The sequence below is a fragment of the Drosophila gunungcola genome, unplaced genomic scaffold, assembly GCF_025200985.1.
Source record: "Drosophila gunungcola strain Sukarami unplaced genomic scaffold, Dgunungcola_SK_2 000018F, whole genome shotgun sequence".
In the NCBI taxonomy this organism is placed as follows: domain Eukaryota; kingdom Metazoa; phylum Arthropoda; class Insecta; order Diptera; family Drosophilidae; genus Drosophila; species Drosophila gunungcola.
The window spans coordinates 275,359-298,056 of NW_026453200.1; the positions used below are offsets into that span (position 1 = coordinate 275,359).

General features: G+C 34.7%; 2 protein-coding genes across 8 annotated transcripts; both read right to left on the minus strand.

Annotated features, from left to right (window-relative positions):
* Positions 1-745: 745 nt before the first annotated feature.
* Positions 746-11,215, minus strand: LOC128263795 (RNA-binding protein MEX3A). 4 transcript variants are annotated; one of them, XM_052999028.1, is made up of 3 exons: positions 11,148-11,215; positions 9,639-10,436; positions 746-8,427 (listed from the first exon to the last, which is right to left on the minus strand). In XM_052999028.1, the coding sequence occupies exons 2-3, from the start codon at positions 10,321-10,323 to the stop codon at positions 6,953-6,955; spliced, it is 2,160 nt and encodes a 719-aa protein (XP_052854988.1). In that variant the 5' UTR covers positions 10,324-10,436; positions 11,148-11,215; the 3' UTR covers positions 746-6,952. The 4 variants fall into 4 exon arrangements, with proteins under 4 accessions (XP_052854988.1, XP_052854989.1, XP_052854986.1 ...); XM_052999029.1 differs by having other exon boundaries at positions 10,748-11,179; XM_052999026.1 differs by having other exon boundaries at positions 10,662-11,179.
* A 2,302-nt stretch (positions 11,216-13,517) lies between these two features.
* LOC128263794 (slo-interacting protein 1) lies at positions 13,518-22,257 on the minus strand. Of its 4 annotated transcripts, none has more exons than XM_052999025.1 (6): positions 22,101-22,257; positions 21,439-21,981; positions 19,945-20,262; positions 18,219-19,203; positions 16,475-16,614; positions 13,518-13,895 (listed from the first exon to the last, which is right to left on the minus strand). In XM_052999025.1, exons 1-6 carry the CDS (start codon positions 22,146-22,148, stop codon positions 13,581-13,583), a joined length of 2,349 nt encoding a protein of 782 aa, XP_052854985.1. In that variant the 5' UTR covers positions 22,149-22,257; the 3' UTR covers positions 13,518-13,580. The 4 variants fall into 4 exon arrangements, 2 of the variants coding, with proteins under 2 accessions (XP_052854985.1, XP_052854984.1); XM_052999024.1 differs by having other exon boundaries at positions 16,460-16,614; XR_008268516.1 differs by having other exon boundaries at positions 13,755-13,895; positions 18,215-19,203.
* Between the last annotated feature and the right edge of the window lie 441 nt (positions 22,258-22,698).

Below are 22,698 nucleotides of genomic sequence, written 5' to 3' on the forward strand. Positions count from 1 at the left end.
TATAAACACATTAAACATGCACCCCAAATCAAAATAACAAAAAAAACAACCTTATACTTTGATGTCTATTTTAATAGGATAATTATATTTAATTTTTTAATGTAATGTTTTTAACCAAATACTGCACCATCTCTTTAATTTTATTTTCTTCGCCAATGTGTGAAGGACAACAAAACAATTAATTGATAGCAATCCTTTTTTTAACGATAATTTAAAATTCATTGATTTTTATATTTTTTGGCCTATGGCCCGACCACTGTGCGTTACTTTATTAGGCGAGGTCCTAGTCCTATATGTATTTTTATAGGAAATCGTAGAAAAACCTTCTTTACTTTTAAAGCAACTTTAAAATTCGATTACAAGAGCACCATGTCCGACCGAATCGTTTCTTCTTAATGTAATTTCTTAAGAAATGTTTTCAAATTATTTTCGCAGTTTGTGGGCGGGGGCCTTGAAAATACAAAAAAAAAAACGCAATTCTCTCGTTCGATAGCCATTTTAAAGGTTAAATTAGACCAATGCAGCTCATATAGCTTTTTATTTATTTAAATTTTTTTTAAATTCCAAAAGATTTTAAGGTTTAAAATTTGGAGGGAAAAAATATAATATAAGATATATTTTTAATGACATTCCCAAAAACACCCTAAAATGCACAAATGATTTCAAACAAAACAGTACATTTTAGTGACGCTGAAATATTTTTAAAATAATTTAAAAGAGGATAATAAGAAACCACACCATTTATCTCCGAAAAATTTATTATATAACCATTTAGTGATACATTACTATATGTATATACTTATATTTGCATAAATATTTCTTATATAAATTTAAGGGCCTCGGCTTTTAAAAGTGAATACTAATCAGTAAAAAGAGTATGCCGATTTAAGTCGATATATGAAATGTACTTTTAAGATATTATATTTTCTGTCGAACACAATACGGATATTTTACTATTGTTAATATTATTATTTATGGTATTGAGGAGCTTACGTTAAATCTATGTTTTTGTATTTTTTTCTTTTAAATTAGATAAATAAATATATTTATATAGACATATACATTTATAATTTATTTATCTTTTTTTATATATTTCTGTCCTGCAATAATTGTTGGTTTTTTTTATTTATAAAATTACGTTTGTAATTGCATTTTTAAAATATTCGTTGTAAATACATTAGCGGCCAATAATAATAAGTTAAATGTAAAACCTTACAAACTGTGTAAAAAAATATTTTCTCCCGTTTTGTATGAATGTACGTATGTACATAATTCTTAGAAATAATTTTTTAAGGAGTTTAATCAAAATGTTTTTTGAGCCTACAAGAAATGTTCGGGTATTTCAAAAGAACTAAAATATGACGGCCGACAAAGTCCCAAAAGCACTTTATCATACTTGCACTTAGTTTTTGATAGTCGGTAAAATATTATGAAATTTCTTACTAATATTTAAACGTCATTTATTTCTTTCGAACCTTTTTATGGTGTTACAGCACAACCTAAAAAGCAATATTTTCGTTTTTTTTAAAGAATTTGTTGTGGAATTAGAATAATCTCATTACATTCTTTCTTTTTTCTGGAAATGGACACAAAAATGTTGTTTGAACAATTTCTGCAGCGATAAATAAATTGATAACATACAAAATCATATGTGTTGTTCAAACTTATTGTGGATGTTTCAATAGTGTGAGCCGATCCAGCATAAGTTTTCGAGTATTATTTTCAGGTCATTAAGCTTTTGTAAAATATTTTTAATAAATTGAAATTGTTGCTGGGCTGATTTACATTTTTACATTTATTCAGCCTTTACAACCAGGGAACGCCCTTTATCAATCTAAGTTGTATTTTTAAAACTCGAAGGGTTGGGTTGTCAATATTTCTCATGTTGAATTTTAGTATATAGTATTTATTCCTCTGTTTCCCTTTTTCCACAAAGGTAATGATTATCTTCTCAAAATAGTATATAAGTATGTACTTTATCATCAAACATCATATAAGATTCCAGTTTATTATAAGTCTAAACAAGCACCCTAGATCTTTTTTTAATATTTTCTTAAACAGAACTGGTAATTAATTATACGTCCTAAAATATCTTAGATATTTTTTTTAAATACTGATTCCTCGCATGTATGAGAACGCATTGAATTCCTTACAATAGTATCTTACTTAGAACATTTGTTAGGGCTAAGTAATATATATATAACATAAATCTATAAATATATATATATATATAAATAATGTAATATATACATATATATTTATTTATTTATATATAGTAATATATATGTAATATACATTTTCATATATTAATATAGTATATGTATAAATGCTCATTTTTTTTATAATTCTTGTATGAAATTAATTTACTCTAGTAATAGTTTATAAAATAATGTAAAATGTTCATTTTGCGCGATCAATAAACCTTTATTTAGTCTCACTCGTTTGAATTTTTGACCTTGCAGATTTTAATTTAAAATTATATACATTTAAAAATATATAAGCCTCTATTATAATTAATCGGACTAGATTGTTCAATATACTCTTGGGACACAGTTTTAATAACACAGGTCTAAAATAATTTTAATATAAAACATCAAAATTTAAACAGAACTACAATATTTTGGTTTTTTTAACATTCGCACAATTTACCTTGTATTATAAATATTAAATATGATTGACTATAAATGTATAAGTCTTTTTATTCACATTAATCGTAAGCTTTATTAAGGTAGTTGTCACATGTGGGTCATACATCGTATTTTTAAATATAAACAACGATTTGTATTTGACTTTATCTATTGATATAATGTATGTTATGTGCCGATCTTAATATTAATGCTAATTTATCAGTCAATTTTTATTTTTCAGAGAATTAGTGTCATAACATTTACTTATACGATCCAATATACTTTTATATTACGTTTGTTGTAAATGTCATTTATTTAATGAGAAATTTCTATTGCTAGTTTTCCCTTGGGATCTACATACATTATGTGCCTTTAGAAAATTTTTCTAGAATATAATAAAAAACTAAATCAAAAGCTAATCACTACAATTCTGTTAACTGAAGTCTGAATTATTAACTTTAAATATTAATATAAAAAGGATAGTAATTTTATTTTCAAAGAATTCGAACGAAAACAGATAATGCACCATATTATAAGTCTATGGTAATAATTTAAGAGTTCAATTTTAAAATAGTTAATAGTAGTTTAGCGAAAATATTCTCCAGTGATAAACACCTCCATTGGAAAGATATGCAAAATGGAAAGAAATCGGTACTGATTTTTATGAAATATTTTGGGTAAGCGGCTCAAACAATTTTTGAAATAAAAACATTTAAGATACATTTTTTTTATGATAGCCAATCTTTTGAAATACTTTTTTAAAAATCTGAAAAATATTTCACTGAGAACTGGTCTAACTTGGAGATGACATGGAACCGTCCCTAAACTAGTGTTAAACTAATAATCCCTGTGTGAGAAGATTTGATTTGATTCGCCCCATATAAATTAATACCGGTTTACAAATTTAAATCGACAAAGTCTTCCAGATTTTCCGGTGCAGTTGGGCTCCCTTATTTAAAAAATGACACTAAACAATTTTGTGTGGTACATTTTTGTTGGTTTTCTAACATAGATGATAGAGCTCGACGAAGTTTCAAAATGTTGCCAAATTTGCAGTTAGGCCACCACAAATAAATTTTTTAACAATACACGCCTCAAAACCGAAAATTAAAATTAAACAATCTTTTAAGGTCAATAATGCGCAGGTAAATTGATTTTATACGAATTTTTAAATCGGCGATTTGGGAAAACGGTGATTTTTAGTATATTATCTTACGCACGCATTTGAGGTGACATCACTGCTGTAAAGCATACAGTGGTTTAAAAAAAATAACAGAAACCACATTTTCTTCTTCTTGGCTTCAAACTTGCAACATGTAGATCACTGATATCCATACTTTATTTTCGGTTCTTTTTGAGTCGCTTACGCCACCAATTTACATCAATTTTTTATTCTAGAATCTGTATTTTAAGAAAAAAAAGGTAAGGTAAGCATAATATTAAAATTTGGTGAAAACCCGTTTTCAAATACCACTTTGATATTAATTAAAAAGTCTGGCAAAAAAACTACCAAAAATGAAACCCACTTTTTAAAATATAAGAGCCTCTAAAATCATTGGTGACAACAGTTTCCTGTTGGTAAATAAAAAAAGGCTGTTTGAAATGGGTTTGAATTTATATCTAATAAAAAGGGTCGTAACAAAATCGGAATCGGTTAAGCAGAACTGGAGATAAAAAATAAAATAGGCATGAAAACATGTTAAAACCGCTTTCGCACTTAAAAAAAATTGCAGCATACAAAAAAATGTTGAGTATCAATTTATAAATCATGGGTCAAGTGCCCCGCAAAAATAAAGGTTTGATCTCTTGAGAAAATCCCCCTAAATCGGTTTAAGATTTTAAGCCTGTGTAATTATTTTATACAAAAATTGCATTTAAAACATTTTGTATCTATCTGGAATATCTGTAGGGTTACTTCGTGTGAAATATTGCACCGTTTATTATTTACAACGAAAAAAAAAGTGTAACCTTTAAAAAAAATGGTGAGTACAGTTGTATTTGTCTTCTTAATTAAAAGCCATTTTTCATGAATATAACCTCAAATACATATTTGAAAGGATTTTTTTTTAAGTTTAAAACAAAACTCGAGTAATTGTAACAAGACATCGCGTGTTCTTAATTTTTAGTTTTCTAACTTCAAAACTAAAATAAAGTTTATAAGGGAAAAAACAAACTTCGTAAAACAGAAGTTAATAAATAAATAATAATAATAATCCAAATGTTTTAATCAATACTACTCTTGCTCCGCCATTTTATATTAATAAAAATTTATAATACACTATTGGGTTAAGGAAAATGCTGAAACAAAATTTTAACAGATAGCGTAATCTTATAAAAACTTCTAAATATGAAGCTTCAAAAATGCAAAAATAGGAAACAAATTGCGATTTCTAGGAGTTCTTTGGATTTAAGTCTTGAATTTGTTTTGTATGATAGCTTTTTAATAGTATTAACTCTTCTATAAACCTATATTCGAGCCTTAAGCCAAACAAATCTAGAGGATGGCCGGTCTATTTCACTTGTGTCATGCATTTCGATACTATCATTTTAGAATAATTTAATTTATTTTACTTATAGATACTATGCTCCTACTTGGATACACGTATTTTAGTACAAATAATAATACAAGTTGAAGTGTGTTGCCATATTCCGAAATCGCTTTTTAAATGGATTACAGAGTGTTTTGCACTGATAACTTAGAATAAGCTTTTTTATTTAGAGGGTATTATAATTTCACTCAAAAGTTTCCACCGCACTGATCTGACCATCCGTTGCCTCTTTTCTAAACTTGATTTGAAACTGTTCTTTATTTATATGCCTAATAGGAAATGTTGAATGTTTTTACTTTTTATTTGTTTTGTTTTTTGAGCAGCATTAAAACACCCTCAACAAAGTTATTAAAAACCAATGCTAGTACGCTTTTTGTAAATATGTAATCGCCTGTTCCTTCTATATGAACGTCTTTATTTTCTATACCCTTGCAAAAGTTTACAACGCAGTTAGGAAGTCATTTCGGACATTATATATATATATGTATATATATAATCTTGATCAGCATCACTAGGAGAATCGATCTTTCCATATCCGTTTGTCCAATCTTTTCTTCTACTGCAGGACTTTAGCATAAAGCTTCCATGGGAACAACCGGAAAAAAAGAACTTTGCAGTTTTAAATTTTGTATAAATATTCTTCGGGGTGCAGTAATAGTTAAATATTTTAAAATCATCTAGATAGCTCTAAATCTGAGGGACTAATTTGAGTCAAAACGAACGGACAGACGGTCACGTCGATATCGGCTCCCCTAGCGATGCTGATCAAGAATATATTTATAGGATTAAAAATGTTTCGTTCACTGCGTTGCCAGCTTTTGGTGAAACACTATAATACCCTCTACATATCTTTTGTTCCTATCATTAGGTTTCTATAAAACATATTAAATTAATAAAAAAAATTCGCTCGACTTCATTCCTTTAAAAATAAGTCATCAAATGGAAACTCCAATATCCAAAACTGATAATACAATTGAATCTTTTCTACTGACTGTCGACTGACGCATTTACAAACATTATTTTGCTTAATTGTTGAACACAATCTTTTGCAAATGCTTTATGCAAAAAACATTAAAACTGAGAGACTAGTTTGCGTAGAATCGGACGGACAGATGCCGATGCTGATCAGGAATATACATACTCTATAGGATTGGAAATATCAACTTCAAACTTGCAAACTGCTGACAGAAATTATAATACCTTCTGCGACTGTTCAAGTGTTAGAAATGTGTTAATGACACAAACGTTTGTAAATCAAAAGTCGATACATCAAATATTCGTAATTAAACCAAAACAAATTATAAATGAAAAAGCAACAAGTTGTTATCTACAATTTACCTACGTATAAGTTCGTACGTAATAATCTTTGCATTTGAACTATTGAACCATAAATAATTTAAGTTGATTTTGAACTGCAACAATGCAATTCCATTTCTCAAAATTGGAATTTGGTATTGGCTGTTCTTTTTTTCTGTTCTCTTTTGCTTGGTGTAGCGTTGTTTTGTTTGCGGACGGGTATAAATAATCAAAAGTCCATTATAGTGTTAGGATAACAATACGAATTTTTCGAAATGCTGCAGCGTGTACTCAAAAGTTTGAGTAGTAGTAGTTTGAAATGCTAATGATCCAGGTCAAACCATTTTGCAAGGAATAAAAAAACTACATTTCAGTGCACTTCACGGAAGGCACAAACAAAAAACATCAATAAATTACAAAACCAACGAATTAAATGTTCTTAAACATAATCAATGATTTAAAAAACTAATACAACTAAAATTATCCTAGAATGCGCATTGCATGATAAACAATAGAGTTGCAAACCGGGCAAACTGCCTCCATGGAAATGCAGATTTGGTTTGCGCACTCCATGCAAAACATGTTATGTCCACATGGGACCAAAGCAGTAGTAACATTGTTTTCATTACAAACGAAACACTCGCGGTGAATTAAAAATTTGTCCGGGTTAGACTGTAACTGAATGGATTGTGGCTTTTGCTGGGTGTTACATACAGTCGGTTCTTTTGTGTGGTGCATGTTTTTTTGATGTCCAGAATGTTCGGCAAGGCCTAAGAGCGAGTCCGTAGGACTGATTGAGATAGTGGGGGAGCAGTGAGCTGTCGGTATGATATTTGCAGGCTGATTCCAGATACTGGGCGAGTCCCCTATGCCCTCATCCACGTCAATTGAGTCGCTTATATTCTTCCATATATTCAATATTTCTGGAGGTGTGTTGGCGCTGTTGTTAGTGCTCTTTGTTGAAGTTGTCGAGGAAGCAGACGAACAAGATCTTGTTAAAATATTTGCATTAGAGTTGGAATGAATCGATGCGGATGCGGATGCGGATGTGGATGTGGGAGGGCAGAAGGTTAATGTTTTGTTAGACGTATTGCGGAACACAACATTAGCTTTGGCCAAGGGAACGGAAACTTCGTTTGCAGGAAGATGCTTGTCGGTTATTCTTGTTGGTGTCAAAGTTGCCATCATTTCCACGTCAGAGAATTCAGTTTTCTGAAAACAGTTGCCAGCATGATAGCCTGGCATGGGCTTTGATGAGTTGCTACCATTTCCCACAATCTTCATTGAATTATTTGCATAGTCCTGTGCAGACGGCATCGCATTTTTGTATATAGACGACAAAATCTCGGAGTTCAAATCATCATTTAGTATTTGGGTTAGCGAATTTATTGTCGGGAGGACCTCGAACTCATTTGCCTCAATCAAGTCACTACCTTGCATGGTACTGGCGTCCCCGCTTCCAGATCCGGCCCCAGTTCGGAGGGCAATATGAGCTTCTATCTGCTTTCGTGCAGTGTCCACGTTGTCTGGCAAGCCAGTCACTTCAAAAATTGGTTCCTTTTCGCGCGACGGTGTCACGATGTAAGTTTGAGTCTCTTGTTGAATGTGCTTAATCGTAGCGCCTTTGGGCCCCACAACGAGTCCCACCACCCGATAGGGCACACGTACCTGTATGGTTACCTGTCCTGGCATGCATGGGGGACCAGACTGCATGCGTGGAACCGCACCTGCTCCGGAACAACTCGCAATGCCTACTATGCCGGTACTGTGGCCGTCGCTTATCGGCTTGCGCGATGCTCGTATTAGGCTGAAGTGGTCAGCAGCGGAAAGTATTTCCCGCTTGGCCTTGTTCACATCTTCCTTCCGACCAGTCACTACGAACACCGGCTCCTCTCCTCGAACTGGTGTCTTAATGTAAGTGTTGGTTTTAGCTCTCAATGCTTTGATTTTGCAACCTAAAAACGAAAACCAGATATTTAAAAATATTTTTTTTATTTTTTAGGCTTATGGTGTGGCTGTCCAGCTATAAGATACCCGTTGCTCAACCCGCATCCTTTTCTCCGCAACAAAACGAAATTCCCGACCGAATAAGAAAGGAGCTAAGTTGGCAATACTATAAAATTAGTTTATCGAACTTTCGTGTTGCAGCTGTATGAAAGCGTATAAAATTAAGTTAAATATCCAGCATATAGCTTTAATTTGTTTGAATGAATCAATTTCAAATCTAAACAAGAAAGGAAGCCAACTTCAAGTGACTTGAATATACTTTTAGTCATAGTAATGGTTTGCTATTTCAGAACTACTAACAATGATGTGTAACAATAGGAACGATAGAATAATTTAGAGGAAAATCATCATATCTTCCCTGTTGTTTAACATGTAGGCATAAAAATCAAAATATTGTCTTTTTAAAGGAAATTTTATTTTTGAAATAGCTGCAAGAGGATATAAGCTTGGGCTTGCCGAAGTTTGTTTCCATTTCCTTTTGTTGTTAACAAATTTTGAGATTTTTTTATTACATTTTTTAATTTTGTGTCCTTTTTATTTGAACTACGGGCAAAAAGAGCTTTTAATTCTGTACTGTATTTTGTTTAATTACCAAAGAACTACGAACTTTAAAATTGTTTTCATAAAATGGAGGAGTTTTGGACGCTTTATCTGAGCTTACTGAGGTTATCCCAATCATTTCTCCCTCACGTTTTAGCCACTCATTGCTAACAAAAAACAAGAGAGAACACTATGCTCGAACTCCGTTTTCCAAATATGCAGTGACGTTCATAGTACGAAGGATAAAGCTGGCCCGATAATCGATTAAATATCGTAAGAATTTGGAAAAGAATAATTAAATTCCTGTATGATTGAAGAAAATGGAAATGTCTCGCAACTGAAAGTCATAAAATCTCTGATGCTGAAACCTATTAAGTTTACATTAGTAACGCCTTGGTGATTTACTTATGATCATAGATTTTGAACATTAATAGGTAAGTTTGAAATATATAAAAAAAATGATACATTTTATAATTTAAAAAATCTTCTTCATGTTTTATATAAAATCAGATGTCTACTTACGACATTGATACCATACAAATACATAAATGAGTAACAAAAGAGTGTCAAGTCGAAAACGGAACTAAATGCACAGAGTCCTATTGTCTATTCCACTTACCCTGTCTACCGACTATCTCGGCAACATGTTCGGAACTGGGTACTGGAACACATTCGGTCATGTTTTGCGACTTCTTCGATCGATCTTCTAGGCTGGCGGTGCCGGCAACGGGTAACAAGAGGCAACTGGATGCCGACGGTGGCGGCAGGGTGCTATCGGTTTTGGAGAACGCGGGCACTCCATTAATGGTGCCCATCTCGAAGTCGTTTTGTGCGGTTAGGGGTAATGATAGGGCTTGAGCAGGCTGTGCAAAGCAAGTTTGATTGTCATTGAATCCGACCAGGGACAGTTCCAACGCCAGTTGCAGTGTTCGCGGATCGTCGGACAGTGGGAGAGACGCAGCATTGACTTTGGGTTCCTCAACCATTTCGTGGTGATGCACGGGGTTCGATTTGTGGATTGACTCCTTCGAATTAATGTTGCTCAAGATCTTCGGAGTGACTTGGGTCGACATCGCAATGGCAGCAATAGCACTCTTGTCCTTTTTTTGAAGCGTAACAAAGTTCGCGGACAGCGAGCAGCCGCTGACACTCTCGCCCGGTACAACACCACTTTCGCGCAATGAGGAGGAGCTCGATGACACGGAAGCCGATGAGAAGTTGAATGATGAGATGGAGCTGGATGCTGAACTAGAACTCACTCTATTGAACCCACTGAATTCCGAGTTGATGTGTGCTGCAGACATGTCAATAAACTACAGGATTTCCTCGTTTAACCACATTTTCAAATCAGCAAGTCAACTCTTTTTTCCTTGCGGTTGCTTAAAAATATTTGCAGTGCCTTCCCTTACTAGATTCTCTGCAATATATAAAAGAGACCGAAAGTGCATTTGGTATACATACGCATGTTTATGGGAGTAATTGCTACACACGAGTATAATAGTATGCCTATCCATCGTCCATGGGTATATATGTACATATGTACTTAGTAGAATGTCACACTCAGGCGGACTTACTCGGATTGTAGACAAATTTTAAGCGCAAATAGCTACCAAAAGCAAAATTAAAGTGTTTGCTCTCTCACCGAATCTTGTTATCCGCGATGCCACAAAACACACCGAATACCGCGCTCATAACCAACCCCTAACACACAACTTTTGTGTCACTCACCCCTTGTAACTTCTTTTATGCTCCCACCCCTGTCTCAGACCAACAACAATATAGGCATATAAATAGCTGATCTGTAATTGAAATGTAACATTTTGGCCAACACTTTCCCTGCTATCGGATCAACTAGACACAATGTACTGCAGAATATCACGTTTGTGTTGTTGTTTCACAAGTAACACTCAATGGCACCCAAGTAAAGTGGCCAAAAATTTACGTGTGTACACTAGAAAACTTATATGGCCAGGTACACATTCCGGCAGTATTCCGACACGCCTTTGAATACATATGCAGAGACAACGAAAAAATGACAAAAATACAAGGGAAACCCCCTCCTGATAACGTTCTCTACTCCAAATACAACTTATAAGAATAAAATACTGTTATTGTTGATTTAGCGCACCAGAATTCAATCAAAATTACTTTGCCGGCTATCAGCATTACATAGGGAGCACAATAACCAAAAATGACAACTATCGATATCTTAGTGCTGTGAGATGTTGTGTATGTTTCTCTAATAGAACACTTACACTGAACCACATCCCGAAATGAAAATCACATAGCAATTTTAATTTTTAATTCACATATGGGCAAATCGAATACATCAGCTTTTTTTGTTGCCCAACAGGATTATATGCGTATTTTGTTTATCTATTCATATTATTATTTTGGTTTCTTCTTTCATTTTTGTTTATTAAAATTTGCCATATTCAGTATTAAATTAAATAAATATTTTTTGTTTACTCACTGCTGCCACCATTCCTCTGTTTCTGTTCGTTGTTGGTGCTCTGCTGTTGCTCTGCCTCTGCTTCGCCTTTCCTCATGTGTTTCCCAAGGACCTCTTTTTGCGCCCAAATTTCGTAGGCTGTGCTAAAAGATAATTGGCAAGCTGACCACCTCTTCCTTTTGGTCTGATATCCTTACTTCGTATTTGCCGCCGTCTTGCAGCAAGGACCTCGGGTTGCCTAGCCTTGTACTGCTCTATAGTCAGTGGCTTCGGACATTGATTAAGTGTCTTCTCGATTGCCAGTGAGTGCGCAGTAGCAATTTCGTGTTTTTTATATTGCGAGACTAGGCAGGATCGGCATGTAGTAAAAGGCGCGAGGCTTGACTCTTGGCGACATTTTTTGGGCCACAGGTCCGTATTTTTATGGAAGATTTACATTGGAGCTTACGGCAAGTTAAGGATTACATGGGTGTGAGGAGATCCAATGCGTTTTCTAATGGTACGCTATTTCAACGGTAAGAACAAATTTTCTAGCTAGTTATCCTAACAGAAGGGCAATCTTCAACAGGTGTTAAAACAAGATTTTAAATGCTTTTTTAGTTAATTATTTGAAATGAGATTTAAGAACTGTTCTGTACTGTATTCGGTTAATTTGTTTAAATCTAATAACATAACAAAGAAACAAGCTGACAAAGTTGTTTGGTTTGGCCGCAATGCAATGCATGGAGAAATACCTGGGCTCCCCGGAACTGCCATCGCTAGAAGAAGCCTCCAGAAGAAAGCTGGGAGAATTACTTTCCTTCGCCAAAAGCACCTCGATCCTCAACGACTTCGACACAACTCACACAGCATTCATAAAAAATTTGGTTCGAGTCAAAGCACGGTTAAAGGTGTAATAGCAAATAGTTCCACGCCCATTACCACCCGTGCCCCAACCGGCTTTATTTAAAATGTATACTCTTTTTACCTGTATTTACTTTATTTTTATTATCTTAGAAAATACTCACAATTTTATGTTATAGCTTACACAAAATATTTTTTAAAATTACTCAATATGTATTTATATGCTGTACGTATTCATCTGCATCAACGAAGACTGTATGCATGGATGGGATAACTCTAACAAATAACTAGTATAGGAACAATTAACAACAAAACATATATATGCGGAAAATTTTTGACAATCATTTATTCATCTTTTTTTTTATATGAACTTTAAAAGATCGTCAAAGCTTAGACCATGGACGAATTCTATTGAAAATAAAATTAAAATATCAAAACTACATTTTGATAAAGCACAACTTTTAGGGGAATTAATGTAAGTCTTGATTATGAACTAACATAAACTTACCCTAAGACTGTAACTCTTATAATCTCTGTAAGTTTTGTCAGTCATTACTCATGACAAGTAAGCAGTTTTGAATCTTTTGCGATCGCGAACTTAAATTTAAAAGGGGAAAATGGAAGGGGTCTGTAGGTTGCGACTGTTAATCTTATTTCATTTTTGCTACTTCAACAATTTCTGTTTTTAACGAAATGCTGTTAGGTGACCAAGCTCCATTTTTACAAAACATCAATTTTCAACTTCAATTTCAAAGAAATAGGGCGGTTCTGGCAATATGATTTCCTTATTTTAACGGAAATGTAAGTCGTTTAAAAGCAACCATATGTTTTTATATGTAATAACAAAATAAAATACTTTTTTTCTAAATAATCAGATCGCTTTTAGGATAGTTTTAAAATCAGTTTCAAATGTATCCTTACCCACACCCTCTTTACAGTTTTTTTTATTTCTCAAAGGAAAATAAATGTTTTTTTTACTATAATTTCAAAAATAAAATGTTGAGCTTAATAACGGTATTTAGCTTTAACAAGGTAATGAGGAAATGAAAGATCAAAATCAAAAAGTGTCTAGGGAAAATGAATTTGTTTTTTATTTAATTTAAAAAACAAAATATAAAGCTTCATAAAGCTAAATACTGTTAATGCTCAAAATCAAAAAGTGTCCAACCTTATTGACCCCTCCTCTATGTAATTTACGAAAACTGTAGTTAAAGCTATATAATAATTAAATGATTACAGAGGAAAATGTTACTTTAGCTATTACTGTTACTGTTGTTGCGTCTGATTATGCCGCCTCTCTCTAGCTCTTTCAATGTGCCGCTTTCGTTCTTCCTTTGTCCAATACCGACCAATCTTGACTTCAGATACTGTATCCTCTTCCGTTGTGGTAAGCTCGTTACAGCGCATATTTTTCCGGATAGCAATTTGGTGACGATTACGCACTGGTCTTTTTACAATATATCTCGTTCCGTCTGGGCGTCTCTTTACTTTCCAAACCATTGGAATTTCGTCACCGTTTTCGCCATTGGGCAGTCCAGAATTTCGTTTTGAACTTGTGGATTCATGGCATCTATTTGCAACCTATAAACAAATAAATTAGTCGAAAAAGGGAATTCAGTTTGGTTTAACAAGTCAACGAGTCCAAGTCAACTGTGCACATCCTCGTGTCGCTTGCCTAGCTGCACGTTTAAGTCTGCCGCAGGATAAAAATCGGACGAATTAACGGAGTTTAATATTTAAAAACTTTAATTTGTTTCTAACGTTCAAGGTCGTCGTTCTAAGGAAACTTTAAACGCGTTTTTCTCGAATAGACATTTTTTAAAACTACTGACATGAAAGCTCAACATTGTTTTCAAATTAAAACTAATCATTCCCTAATGTATTTACTATACATTCACCTTCGATATTTTCGGTTGGTCGAAAATTGTCAATTTGGCATTGAAATAAGAAACATTATTTAACCCAAAAAAACGTCTTCAAAACAACGCAATTTTTGTGTGTTTTGTTATATTTGTATACACTTCTAGGGTACTTTTTTTTTGGGACCTCCGAAAACACCACAATAAATTGCACCGTTATTTCTCAATATTTGTAATACAAAATCTTAAAACAAAATAGAAAAACATACCTTTGTCCAAAAAACTTTGAATCGATTACTTTCCTTAAACAAAATTAAATCCTTTAAGTTTAAATTTGTTTTTCTAAAAATTAACAATCACAAGGGCAAAAAAAGGCAATAGCCCTTCGAATGCAATTTGAATTGATTGGATAGACGTTAAAAAAAAATAAAAATCTTAGCAAGTGAGTTTACAATAAGAAACCAGAAAAAAAGAAAACTTTGGCAAGCCAAAGAAATAAAATATTCTTAAAAGCGACTATATTTTGGTTTCTATGAGTATTTGTGTTAAAAAATAAGCTATAACGTTTTATCCGATTGTCCGAATTAAAAATTATTAAAACTGGAATTCTAAAATGGTAAACCATTACAATTTCTTAAAGTATATTGTTATATGGCATATGGCATAGTCGTCGGATTCGGTCTGTTTCGACTTATATCCTTACTGCATAAGCAAGACGACTTTTGGGTAGGTTTCAACCAGATGGCTTTAAGATTGAGAGACAAGTTTGCATAGAAACAGACGGACTGACCGACGAGCATGGCTACATTGAACATGTTTTATTAACTTCAATGCACACACACACACTGAAATGATTAGGGTACTACAAATTAAGTGCGACTATGTGATAGTATTTATGGTGACCGCTGCTCTTCTGGTTTAGGTGGCGCCATCTGCCGAACTGTGTTGTCAACACTACAAGCTAAGAGCCAGCAGCACCCTCTACAACAGCGATTACCAGGTAACTATCTAATAACCCCAGACGGTACACAAACAGTGACAAGTTTGGCCGTGCAAATTACTCACACAAATTAAGTGCGATTATGTGATAGTATGTATGATGACCGCTGCTCTTCATGCATGAAATGCCAATAGTACTGGCTTACAAATTTAAACCGATAAAATCCTCCAGAGATCAAACCGGTGTAGATGGACCTTTCCTAAAATATCAAATTCGAACTCTTCCGCTTTTAAATCCTTATTTCACAAACGAAAACTTAGACCCCAAAATTGTTTCCCTAATGAGTTTATAAAACTGTATTGCCACTGAGTTGGATATTGAAGAAAGAGTCCTTCTGCCTAGTCTTTATCTTCTATACACGTCAGATGTTCCCACAAGCCAGCGACTAATAACATCCACCTTTTCCAACGATGAATCAAGTATTTTTATATTTGTATTAATCTATGCTTTACAACACTGTTAGGGCAAAGCTGTAGCAGCAACTCAGAACTAGTTCAAAGAACACAATCACAAATCTCTTAATTTGTATATTTTAGTGTTTATTGCTTAGAATTTCATTCAGGGTTAAAAATGTTATGCTATATTTTATTCAAAATTCTGTTTACAAAAGTGGTCTAGTTAGTATGGCAATGCTATGAAGCAAAGCTCTAGAAGAATTTGCAATATAAAATGCTTTGCTCCTACGGAAACTACAGTTTTTACTATTGCTGCACACAATAAAGTTTAAAATAATCCTATACGAAACTATGTATGTGCAGTATAAAAAAGAATACATTTTGCTTGTGTTACTTAGATCGGATTATAGAAGTGACAGCTGCGGTGACTAAGAGCCAAGAAGGCAGATCCCATGAATGTGACTTAACCGGAAACTATTAGGAAAAGCTTAGCTCGACTTAATATCAAAAAGAAAACCTTCCTGCGAAAAAGCCACGCCAACAAAGCTGTTATAAATTTAACATTGCCTTTTGAAGCCGGCCATCCACTGGCGGATTTGTTTGAAAAACACGTTCTCTTCAACTAAATAAAAAATCTTGGCTGCCCTCGAGCGAACATTAAGTTGGAGAAAAACAAAAATATTACCGATTGCTATTACTGCTAAAATGCTGCCTTTGAAAGTTTTCGACAATGAATGTTCGCTAAGATTGTTGGGCAAATAAAATTCTTGTGCAACAAACGAATTGTCGAACAAACCCGTGTAGTCAAATTAAATAGGAAACTATTTGAGGGCTAATTCGTACACAAGAATAAGAACCTGGCGGGCTAAATTAGCGTGTCGAAGCACTTACCTCCTGACTACTTACGAAGTGATAGCTACTCAAATTTGGCGCGTTGAACTGTGGACAATGGCTATAGGGTTCTTCAGTTTGCTTCACTCCCAATAACTTAAGGTCGTTTTTGAGTTGAATGTTCTCATTTTCGTAGCTTGCCTTGCTGTGGCTCTCTGAAATAAAAAGGAAAGAATGGTTTGTATAAATCACTAGCAAGTAAATCATAATTTTAATGTTTTCAAGAATATTTAATGTTTGCAAAGCTGCAAGGGTATGTGAACTTCACTGGTCAAAGTTTGCTTCCTTTCTTGTTTTTATGTTAAATTTAATCTTATTTTATTTTGTAATTGTGAAACATAAATCTCGGTTCATCTATGGGTACTTTCGCTACTGGTAGTCGGGAAAATAAAGTCAAATTGATGTACATTTTTCATAATCGCGGTGAACTTACAATTAAAGCAAGTACAGAGAATAAAATGTGTTTTTTGTTATGGCAAAACACGCCAATTTAAAATTTGAGTATTTATCTGTTAAGAAATAGCTAATAAATTTGTTGCAATTTTTGAATGGTAGCATCGCATTTTAGAGTATTAGAGTCACAGCGTGGTCGTACGCTGTAAACTTGTACTACTACTGTAGGCAAAAGGTAAGGAGAATTTTCAATTTAAACTCCTCGGACCCAAAATTTCGGGCTAGTGCTTTTTTTTTTAATTGGCAAGACTGTTAATGACATCTGGCCCAAATTTCATGTCAATGTCGTTATCAGTATCATATTTACGCTCGTGTTTACCAAACGACCAAGAGTGCATTTTTCGATTTTTACAATGTCAGAATTAACAAGCAGAGAAGTGCCATCAAATTTTGTTTGCAAAATGAAATTTCGGCTGCGGAAACGTTAAGGATTTTGCGGAAGGCCATTGGTGATTCTACCATGTCGCAGGAAAATGCTTATAAGTGGTACAAAGAGGATCGCGAACCATCAACCATCGACGTCAACAGATGACCAACTCGTCATGCACAAAAATCGTCGGTTGACTGTTAGACCACTTACTGATATGATCGGCATATTAAAGGGTTCTGTGAAAACTATTTTTAAAGACCATTTGGTCTGCGTCAAATCTCGTTTGGTACCAAAAGTGCTCAACTTCTTGCAATTGTTCTTCGTGACCATTTCGTCACAACCACCGTACTCTCCTGATTTGGATCCGTGTGACTTCTGGCTATTCCCACGAAGCCAACTTCGTTTTTCTCTTACGTAATCAAAAATTAGATGGATAAATAACGATTTTTCATTTTACAAACAAAATCACCTTACTTTTTGCCCACACTTGTTCTTTAATTATCATTGCCGATGTAAGACTCACTTAAGTATCTGTCCAAAAACAGTTTTCTGTCCGTTTGGCTTTAGCTCGGTTACTAGTACACGTACTAAATTCTTCTGGACGTCTGTTATGTACCTATACGAGAAAGCTGATATATGCCTAGCACCGAAAAATGTTGTAGGACGTTTTAAGACTTAGTTCCCTATAAGAGATAAACTGAGCTTTTGATGCTGATCAAGAATATACAAACTTTAGTAGGCTTTAAGTTTTCTTCTTCACTGCGAGAAACTATAATGCTCTGCGAAGCATTCCGCCTGATTTTAGCATTTTTCGGGAAAATTTTAATAAGAATTAAGATATGAATACGCAGAATTTTTGAGACAGCTAGCTGGATACAGTTCTCTCTAATACTGGTAAGAACCGAATAACAATGAATTTTAATATTGATTACCTACCGCTGACATACGCTGTTGGCAAATTGGAAGAACAAAGACCAATACGACCAGACTTGCCAAATGGCAACAGCAACATACTGCTCACAGCAGTTGAATCCACTGAGTCTCTGGGGCCATCAGTCACTGTGTTTTCTAACTTTTGGTTGGCAGTGATATCATCATCAACATTCGTTATATTTTGATGGGGCGAGGCACTGTTGTTAGAGCCACCAGTGTTGTAGGCACTCGATGAGTTGTCAACTTCTTCGCCAGGAGCCACGTTTCCACTAACAATATTGTTTGGTCCATAGGCGCTATATGCAACTCCACTACTGCTGGACCGGCTTGTGTTGGTCAATGTGCTGCGCAATGTAAAAACACGACTACAGGTTGGTTGTTGGCTTAATTTTAATGGTGGGGGTCGACCAACCAGCGTATGCATAGCTCTGGGATAATGCGGTTTTAAGCCCAACCATTGGGCGACTCGCTGAGTTTGTTGCTGCATTGTCGTTTCTAATGCTTCAGCCGGTGTCGCCGCTAGTGCGGATGAGCAGGAACCCATTGAAGTTTTGCCGTTTGAACTTTGATACGGTGAACAGTAAAGTGGTTCAGACTCGGAATCTTCTGGAATGGTCTCGTAGATGTGCTCGCTTTCGTCGTACTCGTATTGGACTTGTACTTGACTTTCGCTTGAAGATTGATTCAAAGTTGTTCGATGGTCCAAAGTTGCATCTGGATGAAGTTTTATTTTACTACACGACTTTATAGATTGGTCAATCATTTTTTTCGGCAACGAAGATATTTTGACATTGGAATCTAATGGCTGCTGATCAGATGGCGAGTGACAGCATTTGGCAGGATGCCCACTAGTTTCATTGGATATTTCTTCAAAAGTTTGAACGTGACTTATTAGAACCTTGTCCAATTTATCCACTACATTTGTGTAGTCATCTGGTAAAAATGTATTCGCGTATTCAAAATTAATATCTTCGTCGTCCTCGTCTTCCTATTAAAATCAAGTTAATAATATCATAATTAGTCAAAAGCGTAACTTCTGAAACTCAAGCCAGTGCCTAATTAAAGTGGTATTCATTAACTATATTATTTTTGATTCTTAGCTAACCTTTAAAAGGACAAAATGAAAAATGTGATCATTTTTTGCGAGTTACATTTTTTGTGAGTTAGTTTTTTGTAAGACGGCTCGGGGTCATGAGATAATGGAAACATTAAAAAATGCAATGTTTTAATAATATCCTTTCGATATTTTTTGATTGCTTCAAAGACAACCGTCTTCAGGGCAAATTGATAACACATCTGCACCGCTTATGGGCATATGACACTACATTGCTGGCCTCATTCATCTATACGATTTTACGTAAGTGTGAGCAAGAAAAACGTATGACGATTCCAATGAGTAATGACTGAAGAAAATTGACAGAACCCGATACCCGATAGTAAAAATACTAGATGGAATTGGGTAAAAAAATACCATTTGATAAAATACCACCGGGCCGACACATCAATGGTCAAAATTGTATTTAAAAAGTACAATTTTGCTCATTCATTGGAGTTGACGACAAAACGTATGGAAAAAGCGAGGCTTCAATGTATAAGAACTATCTCTGAGCTTCAATGAATCCGTCAATGAATGAGGCGAACATTGTATTGTCGTACCCGTATTAACGTGGAGTCTCGAAAATTTAAAATACATTTTAATTAGGCACTGTAAAAACAAACTCAATCTTACAGGGTATAGAATTCGACTAACTAGGAGCGTTACTGCGGTGCTACTATCCGCTATCTGTGCTTCTACCTCGTCCTGGTTTTTCACATCCACACCGTTAACACGTAGTATCTGATCACCCTGTCGTAGGCGACCATCTCGATGGGCTATACTTTCCGGTTGTATACCACTGATAAACACATCCTCGCAGTGCTCTGAATCATTGCACACTACATCACATTTATTCGTATCGATGTTTGTCGATTGAAATCCAGAGGAGCAAACAAGGAGCCCAATTTGATCACTGTTTGCATTTTCAACCGCCTTAATGAGCGTTACTTCCTGTTAAATAAAAAACAATTTAAACTTGATTAAACTTTTTCGAAAGAAAATTAAAATTTCATAATTTTTGACCGTATGAGTATAGAACTAAATTAACTTTTACTTGGATTTGAACTTTACAAAAATCGGTCAACTTTAGGTTAAAGTTGTCATAGGACAATGTTTTGACAAATCTGCAAAACTTAGTTGTTATTTTATTTATACGTGTTGAACTCTAGATACATTAATTGTTTACGATTTCAGATATTTAAAAAACACCTTTTTGGTACCTTATACCCTAACTAGTAAACACAAGAAAGACTATTAGGTAAACTAACTTTTACAGCTTCCGAAATCACGAAGTTCATCAGACGCACAGACAGACAGACAGACAGGCAGACGGACATGGCTAGATCGACTCGTCAATTTATAGGGACGGAAACGCTTTTTTCTACCTGTAACATACTTTTCAACGATTACAATTTACCGAGCATACAAATATGAGGCAACCTTTTACCTTACCTAGGTAAAGATTTGTATTTATCTTCACAATATGCTATGTTGAGAACTGAAATTTATTTTTGTTTTCTAATTAGCTTGATATTACTAAATAAATGTTGTATTATTTTAGGAAATACCTTTGCTATAACAAGAGCAGAAGCAAACTTCGGCAAGCCGAAGTTTATACACCCTAGCAGCTATTGCAAAATTTAAATATTGTTGAAAACACTTAAATTTCGATTTAAATTTTTGGCTCGGTTTTACATAAAAATCAACCTATTATTGCCTGTAAAAATATTTTTAATAGCCAGTTTTATTCATCCGCAAGAATTTACTGTATAAAGGATGGGTGCAAAATGGGATGGGTAACGTTACTCACAGCCTTGAAAAACATAGTTTCGAGGAAAAAGGGTCGAACGTTTTTTACAAACCGCATACCTGCTTTGATCACGATTACGAGATAATCGGTATCTCAGCGAATTTTAGTCCGATCGACAAGAAATTTTACAGTATATTCCTGAGATGTACTCTTATACACAAAATTATCAAACATAATCGAAATACCCTCTGAAAAGGTGTAATAATCAGTCAGTAAACGGCTAATATCTAAATTTAAGCTAAAACACAAAGCTTGAATTGCGTCGGTCCTGTTGCATAAAGGCAACGTGTTTACACAAATTTGTTTATGTTAGCTACCTCAATATCGATTTCCGGCTCCAAACATTGTTCGAACAAGTGGTGTTCCTGCTCGATAAAGTGGTCGGTCAGAGTCTGAACTATGTCGTGATCTTTCAAGACGTCTGTTTGGATCGAGGTATGGGTCTGCGTTTCCTTCGAAGCGGCAAAAACTCCGGAGCGACCTGACCGTTCTTCATGGCTTAAAGCACGCAGAGTTAAGATAACAGGATTCTTTGTTGTGATTACTTCCGAAGCTGCAGGAATTGTCGAGGGGGTGGAATCCACTTGTTGAGAGGCACTGGCAGTTCTTGTGGACGCTGATGGGGCTGCTTCGACTGGTTTCGCTAGTAGGGTAGAAAAGACTGGCTCGCAGGTATTTACTTGCAAAATCGGATCGATTTTGTCCACATCTGATAGTTTGGTATTGGCGTCTGGTTCTAACATTAAATCTAATTCATTGTGCTTCTGTCTGCACAGTTCAACTACTAGGGTTTCTTTAGCTTGAAGGAACTTTTGAACCGCTTCATACCTTGGCAAATGACTAATATCGTAACCATTAATCTGAAACAAAAATCGTTTTTGTAATGCTTTGAAAACCAAACATGCTTAATGCGACACTAATCCATAATATTTAAGCATCCGTACGTACATATATAAGAGATCCCTTTTTGTAAACTTACTTTTAACACAACATATTCGTACTCCACCTCAACAACGCAATTATTCATATTGGTTACTTATTACAAAAACTCATATTGTATTTTCATTTAATTGTATACATATTTTTTCGACTGCTGGAAGTGTGGCCAAGCTAAGACTTTAATTTGACGGCATTTAAGCATCCATCTCGATAAATATTGTAGTCGATACTTAAGGTAATCGGTCCCGACCGCCGAAGTTTCTGAGCATGTTTTTCGCGGCAAATTGCCTGTTCACAGAGGCAGCGTATCTGCAACAGCTACTATATTCTGCAACAGCTGTTTTTTCTTATAGCCTGATTCCACTGCCGCATTAGTGTTTAGATGTGCCTGATTCGATTGGCGCATTAGCATTTAGCCACTGCCACTCCGACCTGTGAGTGGCACGAACAGCTGATCTGGGTTTGTTTACTTTTGAATTGTCGCAAATCAAAACGAAATGAGTTAAATATCATGAATATGAGCGAGTTTACGGATATCTTTAATGTCCAACAGGATATTCATAATGCGACCGATGCACTTGCCAACTTGCACGACAAGAGAGGGGAGCTGATGGTGTTGTTTGACGGGTTTGCTGAGG